The 24205-nt window shown below is 39.0% G+C and overlaps 1 protein-coding gene across 8 annotated transcripts in view; it reads left to right on the forward strand.

Moving 5' to 3' along the window:
- robo1 (roundabout, axon guidance receptor, homolog 1 (Drosophila)) overlaps positions 1-24205 on the forward strand; it is a 331113-nt gene that overhangs the window by 12311 nt on the left and 294597 nt on the right. For 7 of the 8 annotated variants that reach the window (XM_017707190.2, XM_037546677.1, XM_037546676.1 and 4 more), the window contains exon 2: positions 15611-15754. In XM_017707190.2, coding sequence (XP_017562679.1) covers positions 15661-15754 — 94 coding nt within the window. In that variant the 5' untranslated portion in view covers positions 15611-15660. Of the gene's footprint in view, positions 1-10375; positions 10441-15610; positions 15755-24205 lie in introns of those variants that run through there. The other variant, XM_037546675.1, reaches the window with a different exon arrangement.

Here is a 24205-nt window from a genome sequence, read left to right on the forward strand (position 1 = left end):
GAAAGTTTTTTTTTTTTCCCTCTCCTGAAAAGTTGCTGTTTTTTTTTTTTCTTTTTTCTTTTTTGGACAGTGATGATGTACACTGGTGGGGGTGGGCTTTACACATGCAAGAAATATCAGCGCTATATAATGACTGATACCAGCATTATTAGAGAACAAAATATGATTTTTTGGACAAATTGTATTATACATAAACTGTTATTCTTTTAAAACCTCTTAATATCCAAAGCTGTTATAAATTTGGATGCAGTTTAATATGTACATTACTATACTATGAACAATATGCACATTCTTATGCCTCTAGTTTAGACATATTGTGGGCTCTCAGCACTACATTTGCTGTCATTTGAATGGCAAATAGCTTTGAAAAGCTTTGTAAATATAAATTACATTTAATTATATATACAAATTACAATAAATGGTCCCACAAGAATGAAGCGCACTCCATCCCCCAACCACAAAGATTATAATATCCCTTAGCCAGCTTACCCTATGCTGGGCTCCAGTCTAGGCCCTCCACAGGCCAATGAAGTATGATCACTTCTCATATACTTAATCTATCTCCTCTCATGTGCACAAAACGACACACAGAGTAGCAACTGACCTTGTGCTTTTAGGAAACACAATTACCAATGGCAACCTTTTGACCTTTCAGTTCACAGGTTACAAAGGTTAACATTTGATGTGCGTCTGCTTAGCTGAAGGGGGGCTCAGGAACGGATAGAACAAGCCTTGTTGTTTGAAGTTCACTCTTGTCTGATGTTTTCCTGTCACTTTCCATTCTCTTCTCACTCTCCTGGCCTTTTCATAAAAAAAGTCACATACACGTCTGGCACAACTGATTAATCTACAAAATCTTGAAAGCAAATTAAAAAGTGATTCATTTCCAACCAAAATACTGAGAATTAGTCACTATAGTGGCTCAATAACCTGCAAGTAATAAGCCAATTTATGATAATATGCCATCAGAGAACGCCAACAGAAAGCTAATTCTGGCCCTGCAGTGCACTGCAGAGTATTCAGCGTGTGTTAAAAGCCTGCTTAAACCTAGATGAATGCAGATATGGAAATCAGAAACTGCATTCCTTTGTCTCATAGTGTTGAAACCATGAGAGAATCTGGAAGAAACCAGTAAACGGGTGACATTCTCTTGGGTGTTTTGATGCAGGAATAGTTGGTCTTTCTGAAATTTGCTGCAGCAAATAAACCAGCAGCTTTGATAAATGTGTCCTTTTGAAGCACTTGAGTGAAACAGGTGAAAATCTGTACAGAATGCTGCCAGTATGCGACTATAATAATTAATAGCGTACCATGCAAACGGTACACCAATCCTCTAATTAACTAAAGCTTATGAGAGAAGTAATCTGAGGATTTAGTGTTATTAAAATGCATTAACTTTAATCAAGCTTGTGCGGGATACTGCCTCATTAGAGAAAATGCCATTTATTTGTAATCGGAGTAATTTGAATACATTTTTAAACAAGTGCAAATCAGTCTGTCCTGGGTAATTAAGGTTTATGCACGATAGTCTTAATTGGGGAAGCTGAGCTGTTCTATCTGACATCCCCGAGGAACAAGCAAATGTGCTGTAGTCAACGAGTGATGCTGTGCTCTAGTAGTGGAGCGAGGGTGACCGTCAACCTGACTGCATGTGTGCAGGCATGTGTGTGTGTGTTAATGTAAACAAATATTTAGGAGCATATTTTCAATGGAATTGAGCGAATTTAGAAAGAAAGAGTGGAAATACTAAAAAGCCTAATAACAAGTTGCTTTCAGTGCCTTAAATAAATTTTAACAGGCAAAGCTTTTCATAGTGAGATAATTATCAGCCACCCATATCAACTGTTACTGTGTTGTGAATTTGTACCTTACAGATGACCGAACGTCAAATAATTCAGGTTTATTGCAATTGCTTACAGTGAAATAGGTACATTCAGTGATTGGTGAGAAAGTTGCTTGTATATTACAAATACCAGCGATATTAATATTATGAAGGCTGATGTTATGATATACACTCACCAGCCACTTTTTTAGGTACACCTATTCAGTTGCTTGTTAACACACATAGCTAGTCAGCCAATCACATGGCCGCAACTCAATGCATTTAGGCATGTAGAGTGTAGTGAGATGTAGTGGTCAAGATGTAGTGGTCAAGACAACTTGCTGAAGTGCAAACCGAGCATCAGAATGGGGAAGAAAGGTGATTTAAGTGACTTTGGCATGGTTGTTGGTGCCAGATGGGCTGGTCTGAATATTTCAGAAACTGCTGATCTGCTGGAATTTTCACGCACAACCATCTCTAGGGTTTACAGAGAACGGTCCAAAAAAGAGAAAATATCCAGTGAGCGGTCAGTTGTGTGGATGAAAATGCCTTGTTGATGTGAGAGGTCAGAGGAGAATGGGCAGACTGGTTCGAGATGATTGAAAGGCAACAGTAACTCAAATAACCAACCAAAATCTCTGAGGAACGTTTCCAACACCTTGTTGAAAGTATGACATGAAGAATTAAGGCAGTTCTGAAGGCAAAAGGGGGTCCAAACTTTTACTAGCATACCTATATTATGTACACATGTATCTTCTGTATAAGTGTACATTTGTATGCCCTCTACATGATCAGAGAAACAATTTCAGTCAAAAATAATGTAGACCAAACTTTTAAGCTTGGAGATTTTGGAAATTGGGGCATTTGGAAATGTGTAATTGCATGTAGTGTGTGGAAAAACATTGTGGACGAAACCAGTTCTGCGTGTTCATTGATGCAAAAAAAATGAGACGAGTAGATCAGACTGAAGTGAAACAAACTAAGTTTTATTACAGAATTCTGGAGAGAACAGAGAACATGCAGCATGTATCTCCCAAGTAAGCTCTGACCTCCCAATGTGTTCTCACTCCTTTTATACCCTGAAGCTGAATATGTGCGTGCGTATAGGCTGAACATAAATGTGTACATGTTCCTGTTTAGTGGGTGCAATGGACATATAGTTTACCATATATGGATGCGAAAACCTCATGTTCTAACGAAAACCTCATGCTCTAACGGTTAAGCGCAGACCTACTTCAGTTTTTGGCCTTGGCCGGTTTCCTGTTGTTGCGTACATCTCTGCATGTTTGTCACATACTGCCTGTTCTTCGCCTGCCCTGCCATGCGAATGTCATAACGCTTTAATGCTAAGTGCGAGTTAATGCCTTCTGATATTAATGCTTAAAAGTATGCTACTACAAATATTAATGCTTAAAAGTATGCTACTAAAAATATTAATGCTTAAAAGTATGCTCCTACAAATGTAAAAATCCACAACATTTTGTAACATGGGATGTACTTTGGACCCCTCCTCCGATGAATGGATGAATCTGATAATTGCGAGCATGTTGAAAGAGTGTTCAAAGAGAACTCAGTCAAAACTTGTGAAGGACATTCTAAGGTCTTCCAAGGAAAGTGAATTATTTACTATTGTCATCATGTCTTCATCAGCATAATGCTAATTTTGTATTTGAGAGCTTTTTATCCTGTGTGTGTGATGTTAATATCTAAAGACGTGTGATGTCTGAAAAATGCTTAAAACACTCTCAACACAGCAGTGACACTAACCTGGTGGTGGGTGCTTCATGTGTAAGTATATGAACATACATTATGTACACTTTGGGGTGTGTGTGTGTATGTGTAGGTGTATACAGATATATATTAGTTTAAAGCTGTCATCACACTGTGAGTGTCAGTGCCCTGGGGGGAGATCCGGCAGCACGGCAGCACAATGACATGTACTAGAGCAGAACAATGACAAGTGGCATTTAGGGATGTGTCTGTGGTGCGGTGCATGCGCAATTAACATTGCATAACCTCCATGCTTACAAAGCAGGTCTCTTAATTAGAGTTATGATTGCAGCAGGGCAAAGCCAGCGATCCTTGCTCAAGATAATGACTGCTTTAGCTGCCGTGGCAGTTGCTCCATTGTTTGCGGCGTGGACTTCTGACACGGAGGACACAAAGGGACACAAAAGAATGCCTGGGCTGCTTTGTTCCTGCTCCTGCTGATCCAATCACGGTGGCCAAATAGCACTCTGGCTGCTTCCAAACGAGGCCTGCCCTGGCAGAGTGCTTTGGACACCTTGGAATTGAGCAGTAATGTGAAATCCCTTGCTGTGGTGAACAATGTATGTGCAGTCTGTGGCAGGCTGCTGGCGCTCAGCGCTGAAGTGAATCATTTGTTTGAAGGTTATAGGAAGCAACGGACAAAAGTTCTGGACAATAATACTACTGAATTATAGTTAACCCTTATATGTCACAGTTTTCACTGCATGGTGGAGGTTGACACTAGTTATTACTCACTTGTAGCTCAGTAAAAAAATGTCAGAATTCTTTGTGAACTTCTACATTTGTCTTTGTAAGGATGAAGAGATGTTGTTCTATTATGATTTGAACTGATAGATAGTTGTTGGAGGTACAGTCTTGTTTTGCAAACTAAAAAATTAAACACGCAGATTCAAACCTGTCAATAATGTGAACTGAAGGTAAATGAGATGCATTGCATAATTAATTTTGGTAACACTTTATTTTGAGTACTTCGTGATAGATGATTTATTAACTAGTATTAGTGACATAGCAGTAAAATAGCAGCAATGCAGCATCTGAATACACAGAAATAAATATGTTTGAAAATGTGCTATTGATACATTACTTAGATTAAGTAGATCTGTTGGTTATTATTGTTGATCTGTTATATGGAGCAGACTTTATATGCCACTTCCATTAAGCAAAACCTAACCTAACCCTACCCAAAACCTAACCCTCATCTTGGACTTAATCCTAACCCTAACCTTAACCTCAACCCAAAGCCTAATCCTAACCTTCACCCCAGCCCTAATCCTAACCCTATTCTCAACGCAAACCCTACTTCTAACCCTCACTCCAACCCTAAAACTAATCCTAACCCTAACTTTAACCTCAACCCAAAACCTAATCCTAACCCTCACCTCAGCCCTAATCCTAACTCTAGCCTAAACCAAAACACAAACTCCAGTTACAGAATCAGCAGCATGTCTGTAACAGCTCAGGTTAACAATGCAGATATAAACCTGGAACCTGATAATGAATACATTTTATTTTACGTAGTTCATTAAAAGTCCTTTGATAATCTTCTGAATGTATTCACTGCTTCTACATCATTGAAATGTTGCTGATATGTTACTGAGAGTTTGTTGAATATTTATTTCATCTAAAAAGGACCACTCAAAGTGTCAGCTTTATTTTGTATTGAAATATATACTTATTAGAAATTACTAGAAGTGCAACAACACAGCATATTGTGTTGTATCCTTCAATACAAGCCTCTCAATTCAACACACAAATATTTCAGACTGGAGCCAATGCATTACTCAGCTTAATGCTCATTGTATCGTATAAAATGTGGTGTAGCTTACTGCTGCTGTGCAGTGTGTGTGGAGTGGCCACCGGTGGCTACAGGTGACCTCCCCCTCAATTTGAGCATCCTGTGTGTGCCCCTTTATGCCAGGGTGTTCAATAAAGAGTATTTGTTATAGCAGAATCATGGATACATACTGTGTTTTTCTCCTTCCGACACTACAATAGTAAAAATTAAACATGCCATAATGAGGGCAGACTCTCCCCCGTCTGAAAAGACCACGTCCTCTTTACCTCAAATTCAAGAGCAAGAAGCTCTATCACTGTCCAGCTTTAAAGCTTTAAATCTGTATGAAATGTCTTGTTGTCTTGTTGTCTTGTTGGTAGAGCTCTTAGTCAATTATTTTTCCAATAGCATCTCTCTTGGTGGGGATGGGAGCACTTAACTGTGTCAAGTTGTGTGTGTTTTTTGCACACCCTCTTCTTCCTGGCAGTCAGTTGGGACTAATTCATCAAAAGTAGCATGTGGGTCTGGTGGGGATGATGGGGGCTCAGGCCTCCTCTTCTCCCTCCAAGATATAATCAGCTTTTAATTTTTCCCCACTAGCACACGCGAGATGACGGATAACTGAGCTTGGTCTGTCTGGGGAGAAGACCTTTCTGCCTCTTCGTCTGGCAAAGCATGCTCCTCTGCTTTTACACAAAATTAATCTTCATTTTCAATCATCCTGCTGCTTCCCTCATGTTGCTAATAAGGGTCTGCAATGCTCCGGTGCTGTCAGATAAATTCCCTGAACATCTCCTGCAGGAGCAATAGCACATCTTGTTAACTATACCTGCATGATTTTGGGTTGTAAAAAAAATACTTTTATCAGTGTAACAGTTTCTTAGTTGTAAAGTACTTTTATCACTTTAAAAAGTGATCACTTAAATCTAAGATTCTGCGTATATCTTGTATTACATCCATTCCAAGTGATATTATCATAAGTGGACGAGGTGTATAGCCATCAGTTGGCTTTTCCTAGTATCTTGAAGATGTCCCCTTGTCTCCAGTGACCACTTATGATCGTATTTTCGTGACTGGAGAAGGGGTACTCTCCATATTTACTAGGTCAGTTTCTTGCTGCATTCGTTGCCAGACATAAATGAGCTGCAAGTCATTGTTTGTGTGTATGTGCAGTCTGCTACAGACATTAGGATTGCATGGGGGGCTTTAAACAAACAGGAGAGAAGAGAAGAAGCTATGCTCAGCTGCTTTTGTATATGCTTTGATGATTCAGTTGATTAGACCGTCCTCTGTTATTGTGGCGATGCATCAAGATGTTTGCATATTAATGCCAGGCATACACAGGGCCTTAGTGTGGTACACTTGATGCAAACGGGTTATTGTTTGCTAATTGTAATTTAATCTTGAATATTTAAAGTAAGGATCTCACTACACTGACAGGCCACTTTATTAGAACCCCCTATCCTCACCTTGTAGCTCCACCTTACTGCTGTACAGTTAGAGACTGTAGCCCATCTGTTGATATGCACAGTTCATGTTAGCACTCCTTTAGCACCTCATCAATCACTATAATTGTTCTTGGTTGGATATTTGTGGGTGGCAGGACACACTCAACCTAACAGAAAAACCCACTAACTCAGCTCAGACATCAGCATCATTGAATGAAAATCATGAGATTTTCACCGTATTTGGATTTTTTTCTACATCTAAATAGTTGGAACACACAGTGAAGGCACATTTAAAGAATACTACCAAAAACTATGAATACAGTTTTTTTTAATATTTCACTCACTGAGCTACGCTAAATCCAATTAAACAGCTAATAATGTTCTCTTTAAAGTTAAACATGCGTCTGGTCAGTGCTCTAACAATATCGATAATGCCCATGATATGCTCAGAAAAGTGTCATACTGTTATGTCATGTCACGATCACAATAAATATAATCATTTTGCTCAGCCCTTGCTCAAACTTTCTGTAAATCTAGTGGAAAATGCAATCAGCTGCATGTGTAATATCACTACTCACTTCCTCCCTCAGATGCTTATTTATGAGGGTGCAAAGCACATTCGGCATTTTCTGATGGACAATAAACTGCACATTTAGGCTTATGCACAGCATAATACGCAGGCAGAATGCATCTGAACTGCATCTGAAACTGCTGCAAAAAGCTTAGTACATCAAGCCGAGTGCATATAGTCTGTATAAGATATGTGTGAACCCAGCTTCTCTCAAAGCTGACATTAGGGCTCACATTATATCTCCTTTGGCTGTACCCTTCAGTGGGATTCAGTCTGATGGAGCTCACTTTCAGTGCATGTCCTTTAATGCATCCACAGTGTGTGTATTCTACCATCTACTGCGGTAAAAGCTCCATGATGACTATGCATTTATATTCCTCATACGTTGTCCCAAGTGGCCCAATGGATTAAAGCCCTCAAGGCGCATGTGCGTGTGTATCATGATTAGTGTCGACAGTCTGGCAGGCAGACAGGAGGTAAAATACGCTAAGAGGAAGGGACGGTGTAGTGGGCCCCTCCTCCACCAATCACTTCATGGCAGTATGCAGGTTAATCCTTTTATTGTAATGAAGTGGGGCGAAGAATAATGCACTGTAAACACAAGCAGTTTAGATTCTGTCCGTCATTTTTACGAGGTGCTGTGGCAGCTCTGAAGCTAGTTGTTGGGGAGCTGGCAAAGCGGCCCATCCATTACACACATGACATTGACACAGCAAAACAGCTGAGAGCTCACTTAAGGAAATTGTCCTCTCGCCTGCAGCTTTAGCCCAGGAAGTTTATACGTTTTTCTCAGTGCATTAGTGTTAGTTTTCTCCTGCTTTAGTGGCCTACCACCGCCATGATCTGTTTGGGTGGGTAATGAAGCTTGCCACTGCAAAAAAAAGTTTATTTAACATCATAGCAGCATCTAAGGAGCACATTTGCAGCAAGGCTGAGCTGGATCTGATGATTCAGCAAATTGAGCGTGCAAGGCTCTAGCTTCATCGCTATGCTAAGCTACATGCCAAGACATGAGCTTGACTGGCCCACTGATGCATTTGAGCAGCCTAGCGATGCTGATAAAAGATTACAGTGAATGTGTACCAGAAGAGCAAAGGCATGAAATTGGTTTTGCTTTGGCAGCAGGACTATGCAGTTTTACAGAGTGGTGGACAGACGATGAAGAGACAAACATTATGCCATTTTCTTGAATGCTCAATTTCGCAGATCCATTTGATAGTGGGTGTTTGAGATTTTATGTGTACTACTTTATATGGATGTGAATGTGAAAGTGTTGTTGGACATAAGTAACATTTACATTTATGGCATTTGGCTGATGCTGTTATCCAGAGTGACTTACAATTTAAACATTTTACACAGGTAGGCAAAGGTAGTGTTAGGAGTCTTGCCCAAGGAAGTGTAGGGTGCTTATCTAGGCAGGGATTGGACCCCAGTCTACAGCATTGAAGGTAGAGGTGTTACCCACTACACTATACCAACCACTTGATGGTAACCGGTTACACTTCAAAGACACACTGCAAAAGTCTGGAGGTTGGCACTCTCCTCTGAGCATGTTCAGCTGTCCAGTGACATTGTGTTAGCAGCAGCTCAAAAATAGGTAGTGGTGCTTCACATGACTCTGAGTAAGATTGTATATGCTTTCACCCTCACCCAGTGCTGGTGGTACTGTGTGAGTAGGGGAGTCTTAACTAGTGGGTGGAATTGAATAAGACTAAATTGGGGAGGCAAATAAGAAAAGAAAACTTACATTGAAAGTTTTTTTTCTTCTCCTGAAAAGTTTTTTTTTTTTTTTTTTTTTAAGCGGTAATTTGGTATAAGGTTTTTCCCAACAGGGACCACATATTCAATAGAACATCACATGCAAGCCAATATTTAGCATAATATTTCAGTATTTAATTTGTCCACTCTTTACTTTTGCGCACTCTACTGTCACTTTAACGTCTTCATCTTTCTAATCCTCCAAACAACCAATTGAAGCCGTGTCCTCCTCACAAAAGCAGTTCACAAAGAGTCACTGTGAGAAGACAATGCAACACTATTTGTAGTGTAAGCTGCTACTGAGAAAAGGAAATAAATAAATACATTTTGCACTGTAACTCCAGACCTCAACATCACTGAATGTATTTATAATTATTTAGTGCGGAAAAATGTCCCTGCAGACTTCTTTGAAAAACTGCAAGAAAGTTTCACAAAAGGAATGGAAGCTGTAATAAAGGCAAAGTGACACACTAAGACAGACACACTTAATAATGAAAAAAATATATATTTTATTTAGTTGTTGAGGCTTTTGCATACTTTTCTGTTTTTTGACGTCTACTTGAAGGCCATTTTGACCGGAAATGAAACAAATGTAGGATGGTCTCTATTTTCACAGTACTGTATATCAAATCCGAGTGAAATGGCTCGATTATGCATTATTATTATGGATCTTCAGTAGGAAGAGTTATTGTTAAACCTTTGCATTTTGAGCACAGAGCTGCACATCCGCATCATTTTATCAGAACACAATGGGTAAGAGGAACATGACTCAGGAGAGGACTGTAAATGCTGAAAGGCTTGAAAGAAAGAAAGGTTTGCCATTGAGCTGGAGAAGGAACTCACAGCGAGTGCACTTTCCCTGTCTGTGAATGGTATTCATCTGCTTGAAGGGCGGTCCGGGTCGGGCTAATTGTACCTCCAGCCATCCTCACACTCAGCTCGTGGCCCACAGGGGGAAGCGAATGCTAAAGATAAAACACTATTGTGGTGCTCTGCTCCACTCCTCTATCCAAACGATTCAATTTGCAGCATTTGTATCATAAAAGAAACTAAGGATGATTTGTCACAAGCGTTAACAATTGCAGGTCATTTTGTAATTTGTCTCTGGCACAACATCAACCATGTGCTCCCCTTTTCTTCCTGTTCTTTTGTTCCTTCTTTCTCTCTCATTCTTGCTCTCTCTCCCTCCCTCTCTCACTTGCTCCCTTGGCTGAAAGTTCTGAGTAGCTCCAGAGGCAGAAATTGGAAGATGAAAGGAGGGAGATTAAGCTGAAAGGAACAGTGGGTGTTGTCAGAGGTAATTTGAAGTGCATTTGATTTCTCAAAGCCGTCTGAACGTTTTCCCCCAATGATTTACCTGCTAAGCCCCTCAACTTTAACACACTAACCTCTCCTCGTCAGATGTAAGGAGTCCTATTCATGTGCAAATAGTGTCGTGTCATTTTCCAAATGAAAGTGCCGGCTAAAGGAAGTGACAGTTTAGCAGGTTCAGAGTGTATGTGCTGTATCTGGAAACAGTCATGAAGAGCATGTAGCGTTTAGGGGAGGGAGTTGAGATTGTGTGCTGTCTCTGGCCTGAAAGAGAAAGAAAGAGAAACAGAAAAGAGCACGGATTACTGTTCTTTTCTATGATCTTCATTATGGCTTAGCTAAGAGGGTTTTTTTCTAGCAGTGTAGAATCCTTTGTCATCTGAGCTTTTCTTGGAAAGCTTGAAGCGTGTCTTTTTTAATCTATGTGCAATTAGATCCATCTTCTTTTTAAATCATGCTCCAAATTGTACTTCAGGCGTTAAGAATCAGATCGTTTGTCGATGCAAAAGCAAAAAAAGATGTTTTTTCTAGTGATGCAAGAGGATGCATTCATCCTGTACAAACTAGTTGATATGAGCAACTGTTGCCATTAGTGTAAAGTGGGAGAGGGGGCCATTTAGATGTTAGATGTACCTTATGTTTCACTACATACATTTGAGGGGCCTTGAGGTGGTTGTCATAAGGGTACATAACCAATATTATTGAAGACAGTGACTGTTCCATATAATCTCCCACATCAGTGATACTGTGTTGTCACTGAGCTCAAACAGAGTGGCCACGGCAGTGAAGACATTTTTTGAATTTTGAAGGTTTGAGAACTGTGTAGCACCACTGCCTACTGCCTCAGTACTTACCATGACAGTTTAGTCTGAGGAATCGAGGCGAATTGAGACTTATACTTCATGAACATGTGAGTCTGACTAATCGCAGGTGCTCCTGTGTTGTGACCCACATTTATAAGGTTTAAATCTGAATTGAATTTAAAGGAACAGAATCCAGGAATGAAGCACTGACCCGTCCTGCGTTTAGAACTTGCATTGTTTACAACACCTTTTTACTATAGTATAATCATTGAATGACTTGTGCCATACATTGAGTTATAGTTCTTTGTCACATTTATTATTATCTGAGTATTGTTTAAAAGTATTTATCACAACATGCAGGTCAGAGAGGTTGTTGTCTTTCAGTTTATTAGAACAAAACCTGACACTGTAAATGGCAAGAAACTAAATTGCTTTAGAAAATAGATGACATTATTCATCTCAATATTTTTTTACTTATTTATTTAGTTAGTTTGTCAGTTTGTTAATTAGTTCTTTACCATTAAATATATGATAGTATGGTAACTCTAGCTGCAAGTGTACTGTTTCACCTAGTTTTACCTTTGACTTTTCAGATCAAAATTGCACCCCTGACTGTTTTACATAATCGGCTTTTAAATCTAAAATGTTTAAACACTTTTTATGTGAACTCCAAAACAGTGCACCAGTGTCCAGCATAGTTTGATGTTCTTGCTGGTCAGATGCACGCGATTCAATTCCGCTGTTAATTGGCAGGTTTAGTCTGAGTGTTTGAGTAGGGAAACTACCAAACTGAGCAGGACACTGGCCCTCTAGGGCTGGAGTTATGCACTCCTGCTCTAAAAGGTCATCAGTTTGCATGTTTTAATTACTCAGGTTTTCTAAGACAACAAGTACATCTTTATTCATTTTAAATCTTGAATTTAATCTTCTAACCATGAGGGTCACTTATTACTTTAGTATGGTTTAATGTACCAAGTCATAGATCATTTTTACATTTCCAACCTATTTGTCTCTCAGAATTGAACAGCCTGTTTTAGCTACTGTGTCTTTAAGACTGACTTGTAAATGAGCTCTGTTCTGAATGGCTGTCCTGTTTTGTGCCTCATTCAAAAAACAGTATAATTTCAGCATGAATGGGTGGATAAATAGATTGTAGACTTAATAGGTGGACATATGTAAATGTGTTGGTTTGATATTTGTGAAATCCCAGAAACCATCATTTCAAAACAGGCTGTTTTTGTGGCTTGGTATCCACACATGTACTGAATGGGCTGTGAGAGATTGGTATGTATTGAGCATGTTTATATATAATATCAAGCATTTTCATTTTAGCACAATATGGGCTCTATAAAATGAGCTGCATGTTGTCACCCATGCAAGATTCAGAATTGTAAACGAATGTCTTTTACTCAGTATTGCTCAAGATTGTGGGTAGATGGTGGATTCCTTGCATGTCCAGATCTACCTATTTTGCTTTGTTGGCCACTGACTGGCTCTATAGACATGCATCTAATTTAGCAGAAGGAGGTGTTACATATAAATCTTCCTTTATGTTCCTTTATCAATCCATTCATTAATCAAAAGAAATGGAATAATTACTCTCAGCTGTCTGTAGCTATACCTACTAGGTGCAGGGTTAGGAGGCCATCTTTTGTCCTGCATTAGTCCTCCTCCACAAGGCCTTTGCTTCCTTCCTGTCACAGACATCTCCTGCTTGGTAATTGGGTATTTATCTGATTGTTTGTGAAACGTTCTTTGGCTGCCTATCTGACACAATTATCAGAGAGAATTCAATCTCTCTCTCTCTCCCCCACGCTCAACGGGACACTAGGATAGGCAGCCCTGCACGTTATGAATGAGAAAATGGAAAAAAGGGATAGGAGGATAAAATGATACTTGCCCTCTATCGTCCAGTTAGTGGCAAATGTGCCTGTCATCACTGCATGCAAATTGCACAATTGTGAGAGACACAATACATAATTCTATCAGACTCCCTCAACACTGAGGGGAAATAAGGAGCGATAAGAGAGGAGAGTGACAATGAGTCGGCCCATAGCTCAAATCTGATAGAGCCGCACTCAGCCACAACTCTAATTCTCTGCCCAGGAAACACTCGCAAAGAGAAAGTGAGGGAGTGTTTACTCTGGACTCTATGATAAGAGTGTGAGAATAGCTATTCCGTAGCCAGTCCACAATCCTGCAGCTTCTTCCACAGCAATGCCATTATGGTCAGGAGGAGGAAGCAGAGGGAAGGAGAGAAACTGGAAATTGGGTGAGAGTTTGTCTGTCTGGGGAACGGGATGTGGTCATGTTTTGTGGTCAGCTCAGAGCACAGTATTAAGTCTATGCTGGTGTATGTGATAACATATTCTGATTCTACAAAGCTCTAATTATATACTACACAAATTTGTTTGGCTCAGATAAATTTAAGTTTTTAAATATAACTTATTAAACGGAGAGGTCTGCTCCTAAAATCTGATTAACTGAGCTAAGTCGCTGTAAAGTACTCACTATACACACACCTATGACATCACTCACTACACTTGTATTAGTGCACCAAGTCACTAAAAACCATTACGCTGAGTGGACTGTCATGCTCCTCACACGGACCACCGAGTGTATTGATTGATGAAGTAAGAATCTGATTTTGTTTAAAGAGAGGGGTTAACTTTCTTCACAACTAGACTAAAAGATAGCAGGCTAAACGGGCTTAAACATGTCTAGGAAGCTAAACTGTTCAGTGTTAGGCTGTAAATTGAATTATTTACTAAATGATTCATTGTAGAACTGCAAAAGAAAAAGTAAGAAATACATTTCTGTTGCATATTGTGGTTAAATGTACTTTAAGTCGTCTTAAGGGAATCGTCCTCTGTGTTGCTTTTATTTTATTTTTTACCCTGAGGTCATTTTATGACACTTTCATGTGACAAAAACAGTCATTCATTTTTACATGACTGTTTTCCAGCCTTTCTTAAACAGGCTGTTTTTATTACTGTGTCTTAAAGACTGGTACATGTAAATAACCTCTGTTCCGATTGGCTGCCCAGGCTGAAACACTCCTTAGAACTTCTGTATGAATGGGCGGGGCTAAGCTACTGTAGCCTGAATAGGCAGACTGAAATTAAAACACTGCACTATATACAGTGATTATAGTTATAGTATATTAGTGATTTTTTTTTTCCTTGGGTAAGGGGTGTTCTTAGGCACAATGAGAAAAGAACAAAACAGTACCACAGAGCCTCTCCAGGCTTATTGCTTTGTGTTTTAAATGCCCGCTGGAGCTGCTCTCCGACAAATTAGCCCTGAAATTTCAACCCCTACAACCTATAAGCAATTTTAGACTAAAAATCTAGTAATTTTAGTGAAGATGTGTGCAGACTATAAGCCCCTCCCTTGCTCACCTAGATGCCTGATTTGAACACTGACAGTGGTTCCCAGGAGAAACAGCAAATGTGAAACCCTTTGATCAGACTGAAGAGCATATCAGTGATACACTTTTAAAATTTGATCAAATGTATTAGAAGCTTAATTAAAGGTTTTAAAAATACTGTAGTGAAACCATAATCTGCTAAACGGTCTATTGATAGTGTTCAGATTTCTGTGTGGTCTGTAATCATATCAAACATTTAGTTTGATGAGAAGGTTTGAAAAATCTGATAAAAAGGCTGGTAATGGCATGACTGTCTCAGTGCAGAGTAAACCAGCTAGATTGCGTATGCCTGATTAGCTCTTTCAGTTCACTTATTTCCATATGAAAATGCCATTTTCATGCAGACGTTTCTACTGTCATTTGCGTCTGCGCCATGATTACGACAGGATTGAACAATATACTGTTAACAACATATTCGCCCCTGCAGTATTGATTTTGAAAAAGGCTACAACATGTAATTGAGAGCTCTGACAGTTGTGTATTTGAGAGCATCCTGAAAGATGTTCTCAATTAATGTTTTGTCAATGTGTTGGTGAGTCAATGCATTACTAATAATTTTATTACTAACACAAATTAATTTGTGGTCAAATGAATCCAGCCTAGCGTTTAACTTTGTCACAATGAGTGCACTGTGTGCATGTAATATATCAGTAGACTTTCCAGTTAAGTTGAAATATAATATTTGTTCAAAATCATGTGGCCTTACATTACTCACACTGACCATACTTCATTTGTGTCTCACTTACTCAAACACTGTTGAAGCCATCAAATTAAAATGAGGAGATATAAGAGTTTGTTAAGATGTCAGATATGGTCACTCACAGAATGTCTCAAAGGCAATCCTGAAAAACTGGTATAATTTTCTTTTGAATTCTAATGATCATAATTTTTTAGTCTGTTTCTTTTTCTGCCTGTGTTTGTAGATGAATCAGGAAGGAGAGCAGACTCCAGGGATGCCAGTTCAGTAAGCATCATGCGGATTGCATGGTCAGGAACCACAGCCTTTATAATCATCACATTGCTACGGCTTGGGCAGTCTGTAGTCGTGGAGAGCTCTTTGGCACCAGGTAAGAGTAATTTGCTTTGTTTCTCTCTCTGTGTTTCCCAAAGAACTCATCCAGAGCTACATGCAGCATGCCTGCAAGTGTATACAACTACACCTGCCTTACTTCCAAAAGTTTTAGCATTTTCCCGTAATCAGTTTGTGAATTGACCAGTGGTCATTGAGCCAATTAGCCCATTAATTTTAAATGCAGGCCTTTTTCCAGGTAGCTCTGGTTTTGAGGGCTTTACCATCTCTTCAAATGAACTGTCTGTTTGTGTGATTGACACCATTTATAGGAAAATCAAATTTTTATTGAGTCAAACAGTAAAAGGCATCTGAAGACTAGTGCAGTAGTTTAGGGTCTTTTAGCCTTAGATACTCTATCCACAAAAGTACACAGACCTCCTGATGTTATTGTGTGCTCAGATGGCCACCACGATGGGAATTATTTTAAGCTAATTTATCGTTTTCTTTCCACACTGCCATGTGCACACACTTCTGTTCAATGGGAAGCAAACCTTTATCAAGCTAAATGTTAGCCAGTCACCTGTAGTAAAGAGTTACCTGCTCTGCACACTGTGATCATAACGAGCATGGCACTTTGTCTAATGCAGGTCTGTTTTTGTTGTAGCACTTTCATAACAGTTGGCTGTCCAATAATGTTAATGGACATTAATGGTCTTTTTCATGTCAGTCAGATGTCTCCTTCCTATCAAAGTAGGCGTTTACTCGCCACATTGAGCAATGAAATCTACAAAACTCTCTGGTAGTAGTCGTAATAGTTGGCTTGAATGACTAAGGCATGGCTGGTTGGCTCCAACACCAAATTTCAGTTGATACAGTATCAGGGCACAGAGTCTGACCTTCATCTTGAGGGACAAATATTCCCAGCCATTCACGGCCACCTATAGTGTGATCAGAAAAGAAGTCAAAGTTTCTAAAAGGGATTCATGTGCGTTTGGCAGAAGGCTCTTCAGTGCTAGTTGTACTAGTAGTGCTAGCCAATGCTAGACCGGTAACACTAGTCGTAATACAACCAGTCAATGCTTCAGAGATATGCCTGATAGCATGATACCATCATCCATTTGGTACATGTGAAGTGTCATACCATAGTGCACTGGTACACATGGCAAGTGTGCCTCATTTGCAAACAGGGACTTTAAATAAATGGATCAAATGGATTTGACATACCTTGGAAAGATCAGATTCATGTTTTAATATGCTTTGTTGTGAAGAACTGCATTAGATCAAATGGACATTTTCTTCTTGATTTTAAGGCATCTGGTACCAAGTATCAGGTTGGAATACAGAGACGAGGCCTGATTTAAATAAGCCTCTAATAAACAAGGTTTAAAAGACTCTTATTTTGTCTTTTGAAGTGTTTGTCCAATGCCCGGCTCTCTGTACTTTTCAATAGAACATTGAGTTTGCCTGACTCATTTCTAAATGTTAAAGTCTATTACCAACACTGCTATTTGACACAAATTGCATTAAAGCATGGCGCATTTCAGTAATGTCCACACATTGTGAAACGTGTTAGTTCAGTCTATTGGTATATAGTTCAATGTCTAGAAAAAGCACTTTCCCTCTGTCACTCAAAGCTCACTATCAGTTCACTGCTGCTATCTTGATTTCCCATCTTCTTCTCCTTAATTCGTAGCTGACAGGATGATGGCTCTCAGACTCACTCTCTCATTCAGGTGGTCTCTCCTTTATTGCCTCCAGCTCCTCTGTCTTCCTGCTGCCACTCCGCTCTTGTTTACTTCCGTTTATTCAAGCTCCCTCCATGTATTCTCTCTTTTCCTTATTCGTGGCTCATAAAACAATTTATTTGTTGACTTGGTTTGGCGTGAGCCTCGCTCTCTGGATTTGATGTTTTTTGCCGGTGTGTAGGTGTAGTAATTTCAGCCAAAGGCAGCCGTGCCGAGTTGTGTTTTAACTGCTGCGTGGCTGCATTGATGGCTGGAGCCCCATATAGCAATGCTAATGAAAGAGACTGTGCCAGGACCCCCTCTCCAATTCCCTTGCTCTGATGGGATGCTGTGCCACGGCTACTGAGCTGCAAACCAATGTTCCAACTCCACCTTGGCCAGTGGTGCCACAGCATTTCAGAGGTAGTGCTTCATTACTTTGTGCATAGCCCTAAACAAGGATGTTAATATCATGACTTAAATGTCTGCAAAATACTTACAGAAAATGACCTCTGATTACCTTTTATGGACTGTCATTTTCACTTGATATTTGCTTCAGACTAAGGGTCAACCTCAAATCAAAATTGATCAAAATGTTACCTGGTTGGGCCAAATTAAGCATGATTCATCATATCATGTTGTTGAAAAGACAAAATGTCTTTTTCTGGCCAAAGGTCTTCATTCTAAATGGAAACATTCTGATTCTTTCTCTTACCGCTAAATGTCTTCTCAGTACAAGACCAAACACCAGCAGGCAAGGAAAAAATGATTAACCACATCTCAGTGAGGAAGGAAAATGTTATACCCCCTAATGAGTACCTCCTCTCTCTCCTTACATACACATATACATACACATAATTACCATGATCAAAACAGACATATGAAGAAGACATTTGGCCTTGTAAAATAAATTCTCCTTAACCCTAAAATGCATGACCCAAAAAACCTACACAAATGCATAAAAGGGTCAAAATGACCCATATTGGAATCATTGGTTTCAAATGTGTTTTATCTTGATAGCTTAATTAAATAATTGGAAAAATGAATGATACACAACTGTTATAATATTTTACCCATGTTTATTTGATCACTTCCTTTGCAGATATACATCAAGAAAAGATCAAATTCAATACCATTTGAATGCATTAGGACTTTTCTGGCACCAAAAAAGGCCCCAGAATGAATGACGGATATTTATCGGCCATTTATCGCACAGTAAAACCAGCGGTAGAAGTGTAAAGGCAAACACAAGCTGTCTCTGAGTCGTGTCAAGCAAGCCATCACATCTTTTTGAATAGCCACTAATGTAACATCATTGGTCAGCTGAACGCCCTTGGAGGAGAACGCTAACCACCAATTAAGTTATGTCAGCCAGCAGATGCCTGCATTGGCTAGCATAGCTCTGAGTGATGGGAGGAAAAGTAGGGCCATCCCACCCACTCAGACAGTCTATGACTGTAAAATGCCACAGATCATGGACATTGCAGTAGCATCACCCGCTAAACATTTTACAGCACTAAAACCTGAAGCTACAGATAAAAACAAATGCTGATGGCTAAGCACTAATCACAGCAGACTAATAACTAATAACTAATAACTCACTACAACTGCAAACTGCTGTCTGTGACTGTGGAAGTACCTTGAAAATCCAGCTAACAAGGACTTTACATGCCTTTACAACAGCTAGTGAAAGATAAACTAATGACTACTAATGAACCTCTACAGTCATTAGTTTCTCATAAATGCACAACTCTCAGAAGGGCTTGAAGCGCAACACTTTTTCCTCCAACACAGCTGATTTTGACTTGATTACTTTGGTACGATTCAGAATAATTTTTAGAAAATATGCTGAATACACAAATATTACTGTAAGAAATATTTTTTCACATTAATAGACAATAAAAATAATGCACAAAGATATTTTATTACATTATTACATTTAAAAAATGCTTGCAGTTTTGTAATTTGGCTGAAAAACAAGTGCACACTTTCCTAAATATCTTATAGATATTATAACAAATAATATAATAATATTTATAAATATTATAATACAATACAATATGATGTTTACCATTTATACTGCTAAAATGTCATGTTCAGTTAGATGCATCCTGATGCAACAATACATTTTTCACCCTTATTAACATACAGTATGTGTGTTATGGTTCTACTGTACTGTAACAGTTAACTAAATATTGTTGATTGAAATGAAGTTTTTCAAAGTTGTGAGCCGTTGACCAAGCCTACAGTAATCTTTATGCAGGGCTGTGTATTTGGTATTGTAATATCTTTTTTCTGGGATGGTGCTATGGTTATTGAACGTAGGATGGGGTTACGGCGAGTTTAACCTCTCAAGATGCTTCTACTTTCCTTGTATCACAGACACTTTCTTCACTCTCATTGTGAATACATTGGCAGTTTGCCTGTAAATAGGATGTGTGCTTTGTGAGTTCAAGTTCTTGACCAGTGGAGAGTAGATGGACAAAACAGCTTTGAATTTGTTAGAATGTAGAATGTGCAGCATTACCCATTTTCTAGCAGTGTTGTTGATGTGAGTGAATTCACATTAATTGCAGCAAACTTCTTCCTGCTGTACATGTTGAATCACTTGGAATTAGCCAGTGGTTCATCATTTATACGCTGCTGAAGGGAGCACTTTGGGCTGCATATGTTCCCTCGCCCTGCCACGTTGAGGTATTCAGTCAGTGTCCTACCTTTAGTGATTAAATATGTGGTTAATACAGCTCTGTGAGAATATTGAATTACAGCGCGGCCACTATGACCTTTTTCGAAATTACAGAGCCAATTGTGCACGACGGCGGAGCTGCTTTATAACAGGTGGCGCCAGGACACAGCCTGAAGGAGAATGGATCCCCACCTGCATAGTGCTGACGACACTCCTTATAACTGCTCTCAGCACTGCTTAGGACGCATCTTTCAACTGCCCCTACAAGCAGTTTCAGTTACAGGGCTTCTCGGAATTCAGTACTGCCCACGTGCTGAAAGAAAGAAAATCAATTCCTGTGTGATTACTGTGTGAAATCTGCAGTTATATGCTCACAGTGGTCTAGCGTTAATGCATTTTTTTCATGCAGTGATAAAGTACTGTAATTTTGACCTCAGACTCACTGATTGAATTAATCCATTCATTCAGCTTAATAAGAGGAAAAATTCCTCAGATCTTGTTCTGAGCTGGGTTATCCAAAGGCGTCTTAATACAAAGATGACTCTGAAATAGTAGAGCGAGCATCACACTGAACAGCATTACAGCATAACAACTCTACCAGTTGAGATGATCTTAACATTAAGATGCTTTTGGGAAATCCAGCCTTGATTGGTCAAAAGTGATTGAATGAAACACAAATTGATGAACATCTAACAGTAACCATCATGTTTTTGATTACGATATATTAATTTTCATACTTTTATCCATAATACCTTACATTTTGAGTTTGTTTTATATGAAATCAGTTACAGTTAAACATTTAAAACCCACAATATAACCCTAAAATTTTATCACTTTGATGAAGTCCTTTAGATTTGTGCTCAGGCTGGCTAAAAAGTGAACATTTGAGATATGGACTTGAATGGGGTTACACCTTTGAAAAAAGTGATGCATTGAATTTGATTCAAATGCATACATTATTTTCACATGAACACGACAGGGCTGTAAAATGTCAGTGACCACCCTTCATGTATTTTATTACTAGTCAATACACTGTTAGAAATAAAGGTAATGTACAGGTACATTTTTCGTTCATCAAGGTACAAGCAATGTAAATGTTCCCTCAAAGGTACAACAGTGGTTTTAAGGTCCAATTGTGAACCTTGAATACGTTTTTCCAGGTGAAAAATACGTAATTGTACATTTTCATAACCTAATGTTTTAAAAAAGAATAATAAAATAAAAAACCTGGAGAAGGGACGAGGGTGTGATGGGTCAATTATTTTACAATTATGTTCATTGACTAAAGGTACTGAGACATACGTTGAGAGTACAACCCCAGTAACAAGAGGGGTATTGCCCTTTTTTCCTGAGAGTGTACAATTACTAACTACAGGATATTCATTTTTTACTTTCAGAAAAAAACAGAAAACATGTTTCACAGAAAATGCGACAACAGCTAAATATAATGTCAAACCTTTCAGTATTTATTGTATCCACTCTTCACCTTTATTACAGCTTCCATTAGGAGGTTTCAGGAGCCTTACCTTAGGTTTTGAAAGAATCTACAGAGATGTTTTTCCACGCAAAAGTTCAGTCCACAAATGTTGGTTGCAAATGTTGGGGGGGTTGGTGCTTCCAACGCATTCCTTATCATCACCAAGACAATAGGCGTTAATCGCTTCACAGCAGGGGAGTGGGCTACATGGAGACTGGTTTCCCTTATGAAAATTTTCGTAGCTTTAGTCATTCTAGTGTTAAATGTGCTGCTGTCTGTCAGAATTCAGCCAGGTATTAAATTGCCAAAAATTCATGAGCTATTCTGTTTTAACCAAACTTATCAGACAGGAAACAGTCAGTTTAGTCTAAGTTTGCATCTTGTCCATTTATCTTATGCTGTACCCTCTGCCAAACGATGGGCAATCTAAGTGGTAATGTCCTCTATTGGCACACGGAGGAGGAAAGCTTTTTTCCGAATGAGACGAGAACAAATTGCTTGACGTAAGCAATGCCTTCTTTAGCCCTGGACTCAGCAAGACTAAGCGCTGTCGTGTATTACTGTGTGCAACACTCCGCAAATTGCCTTGTAATTGTGTTTGTTTGAAAAACATTCATTTCAGCACTGCATTTTCATTTTTCTCCTCAGGAGAGACAACGCTTTGTTTGAAAAGGACATGAACATGCCCTGGTTATTGAAGAGAGGAAGGAGAAAAACACACTCGATTATATATTAGCCCTGAAACATTGAGTGGTAACATTGGTACTGACACGAAATAATCCATACATCATGTGACTGTTCGAAGGGGCCCTAAATAAGATCACATATTTGGCTTATGTAAGAATTAATTTGATGAGCATTTGGTATCTATTTTGCAGTCTGCATGCTTTCCTTGCTTTCAACCATGGTACACTGTCATTCCATAGACACCCTCACTAAAGGTAATCTTTCCCTATCTCTGCTTTTTTTTTGTTTCTAGATAACCTTACTGTGTCAAGTGCTCTGCAGTATTTCTCTATCCTCCAACTCTGAGGCCTGTCACCTCTCTGCTTTACCCAGCTCAGAGGACATTTAATTAGCAGCAAGGTTTCTTCATTGTAGTCTTAACAGTACAAATATAGTACAGTATGGTTATTTACGCAGCCACTTCCAAAATCCCAGCAATGTTTTGATCTCATTAAGAGTTTTAAGATGCATGTAAATGAGGCCCTCGAGTTGTAATGCATTCTCTCTGTTTTACAGTAAGTTCTTGATGTTGAAAACTAATAACAGAAGCGCAATACCGTGCCAGCTCTGGCTGGAAGTGAAGTATCCGTGAAGACAGCTAAGCATTCTGCATTCCGAGCTACCGGGTTCCATGTGTTCTTGCATATTATTGAAGAGAGGAAAGGATTGAGGCAGCTGAACATCCATTAAATATAAAACCGCTGACAGCACAAACAAACATTTACCACCCACACATTCAAGATATCCAGGGGACTCCTAATAACTTCCCTCATAGAGTTTATGAAAATATGCTTGATCTGCATTCTCTTCGTCTAATGACTGCTATCAAATGAGAAAAGTTTCCCAACTATTGTAACATACACTCTATAAACTATGAAAGCCCATTCCCATCAACTCACCTTCTCTGATTCTGGCAGCAGTATATCAAAATATTGACCTAGTATCGCAAAATAATGACTTCATATCACATAATAGTAACTTATCCCAAAATAATGAGTTACTTTCTTGAATTTAGTTGAATCCGATTTCAACTACTGGTTAAGACTCCTAACACAGGATACCACTAGTGCTAGAAGGGCGAAAGCTAGCTTCCTTTGAGCCATCCTACCCACCCAGACAGAGTGAGGCTAGTTGTGTTCTTTTGGACTCCTGGCCATGCGTGGCTGGAGTATCACCAGAGATTGAACTTCCTCAATCTCCTGATGATAGGGCACCTTAGTTTGAAGAAAATAAGCAATTATTTAGAGACATTATGTCAGCATTTCAAGTCATTATTTTGAGAAACTAAGTTGAAATTTCAAGAAAGTTAGTCATTGTTTTTGAAATACTATGTCAATATTTTGTCATACTGCTGCTCGAAACAATTAAGAAGAATCAGAAGTTTAGAAGAAAGGCAAGAAAGTTTTCTTGCTGGCTCAGACTGTGGAATGAAACATATAAATGAGACCTCTGCTCATTCTTTCAGTTGCTGTGTAAGAATAAATTCTATGGAGATCCAAGTGGCTTTTGAAAACATTCTATAAGTGGGTCAGTTAACACTAAAAGAAGAGTATTAGAAGTTTGGTCCTGTGGTCAAAAATGAAACAGACTGCGTCAAGTTTAGTTAAACACAGCTCTACTGGCTGATAAGATCAAAAATAATTGTCAGCTCCCAATTTCAAAGTTAAACACTCTTAAAGAAACTCACAGAGTTATAAATGATGAGTGGTTTAACAAGGGCCTGGAGTGTCATTGATGCAAAACACCAAAATCTGTTTGAGTACCAGAGATAATCTTTAGCCTGCTAAACATGTGTGAGTGAGAGTGAGTGAGTGGACAAATCTATGATATGCCTTGCATCCAGAAGCATGAACTGGTTAAAACTTTCATATCGGAGGCATGTACTCATGAAAA

This window comes from Pygocentrus nattereri, chromosome 17 (assembly GCF_015220715.1).
Source record: "Pygocentrus nattereri isolate fPygNat1 chromosome 17, fPygNat1.pri, whole genome shotgun sequence".
NCBI classification, from domain to species: domain Eukaryota; kingdom Metazoa; phylum Chordata; class Actinopteri; order Characiformes; family Serrasalmidae; genus Pygocentrus; species Pygocentrus nattereri.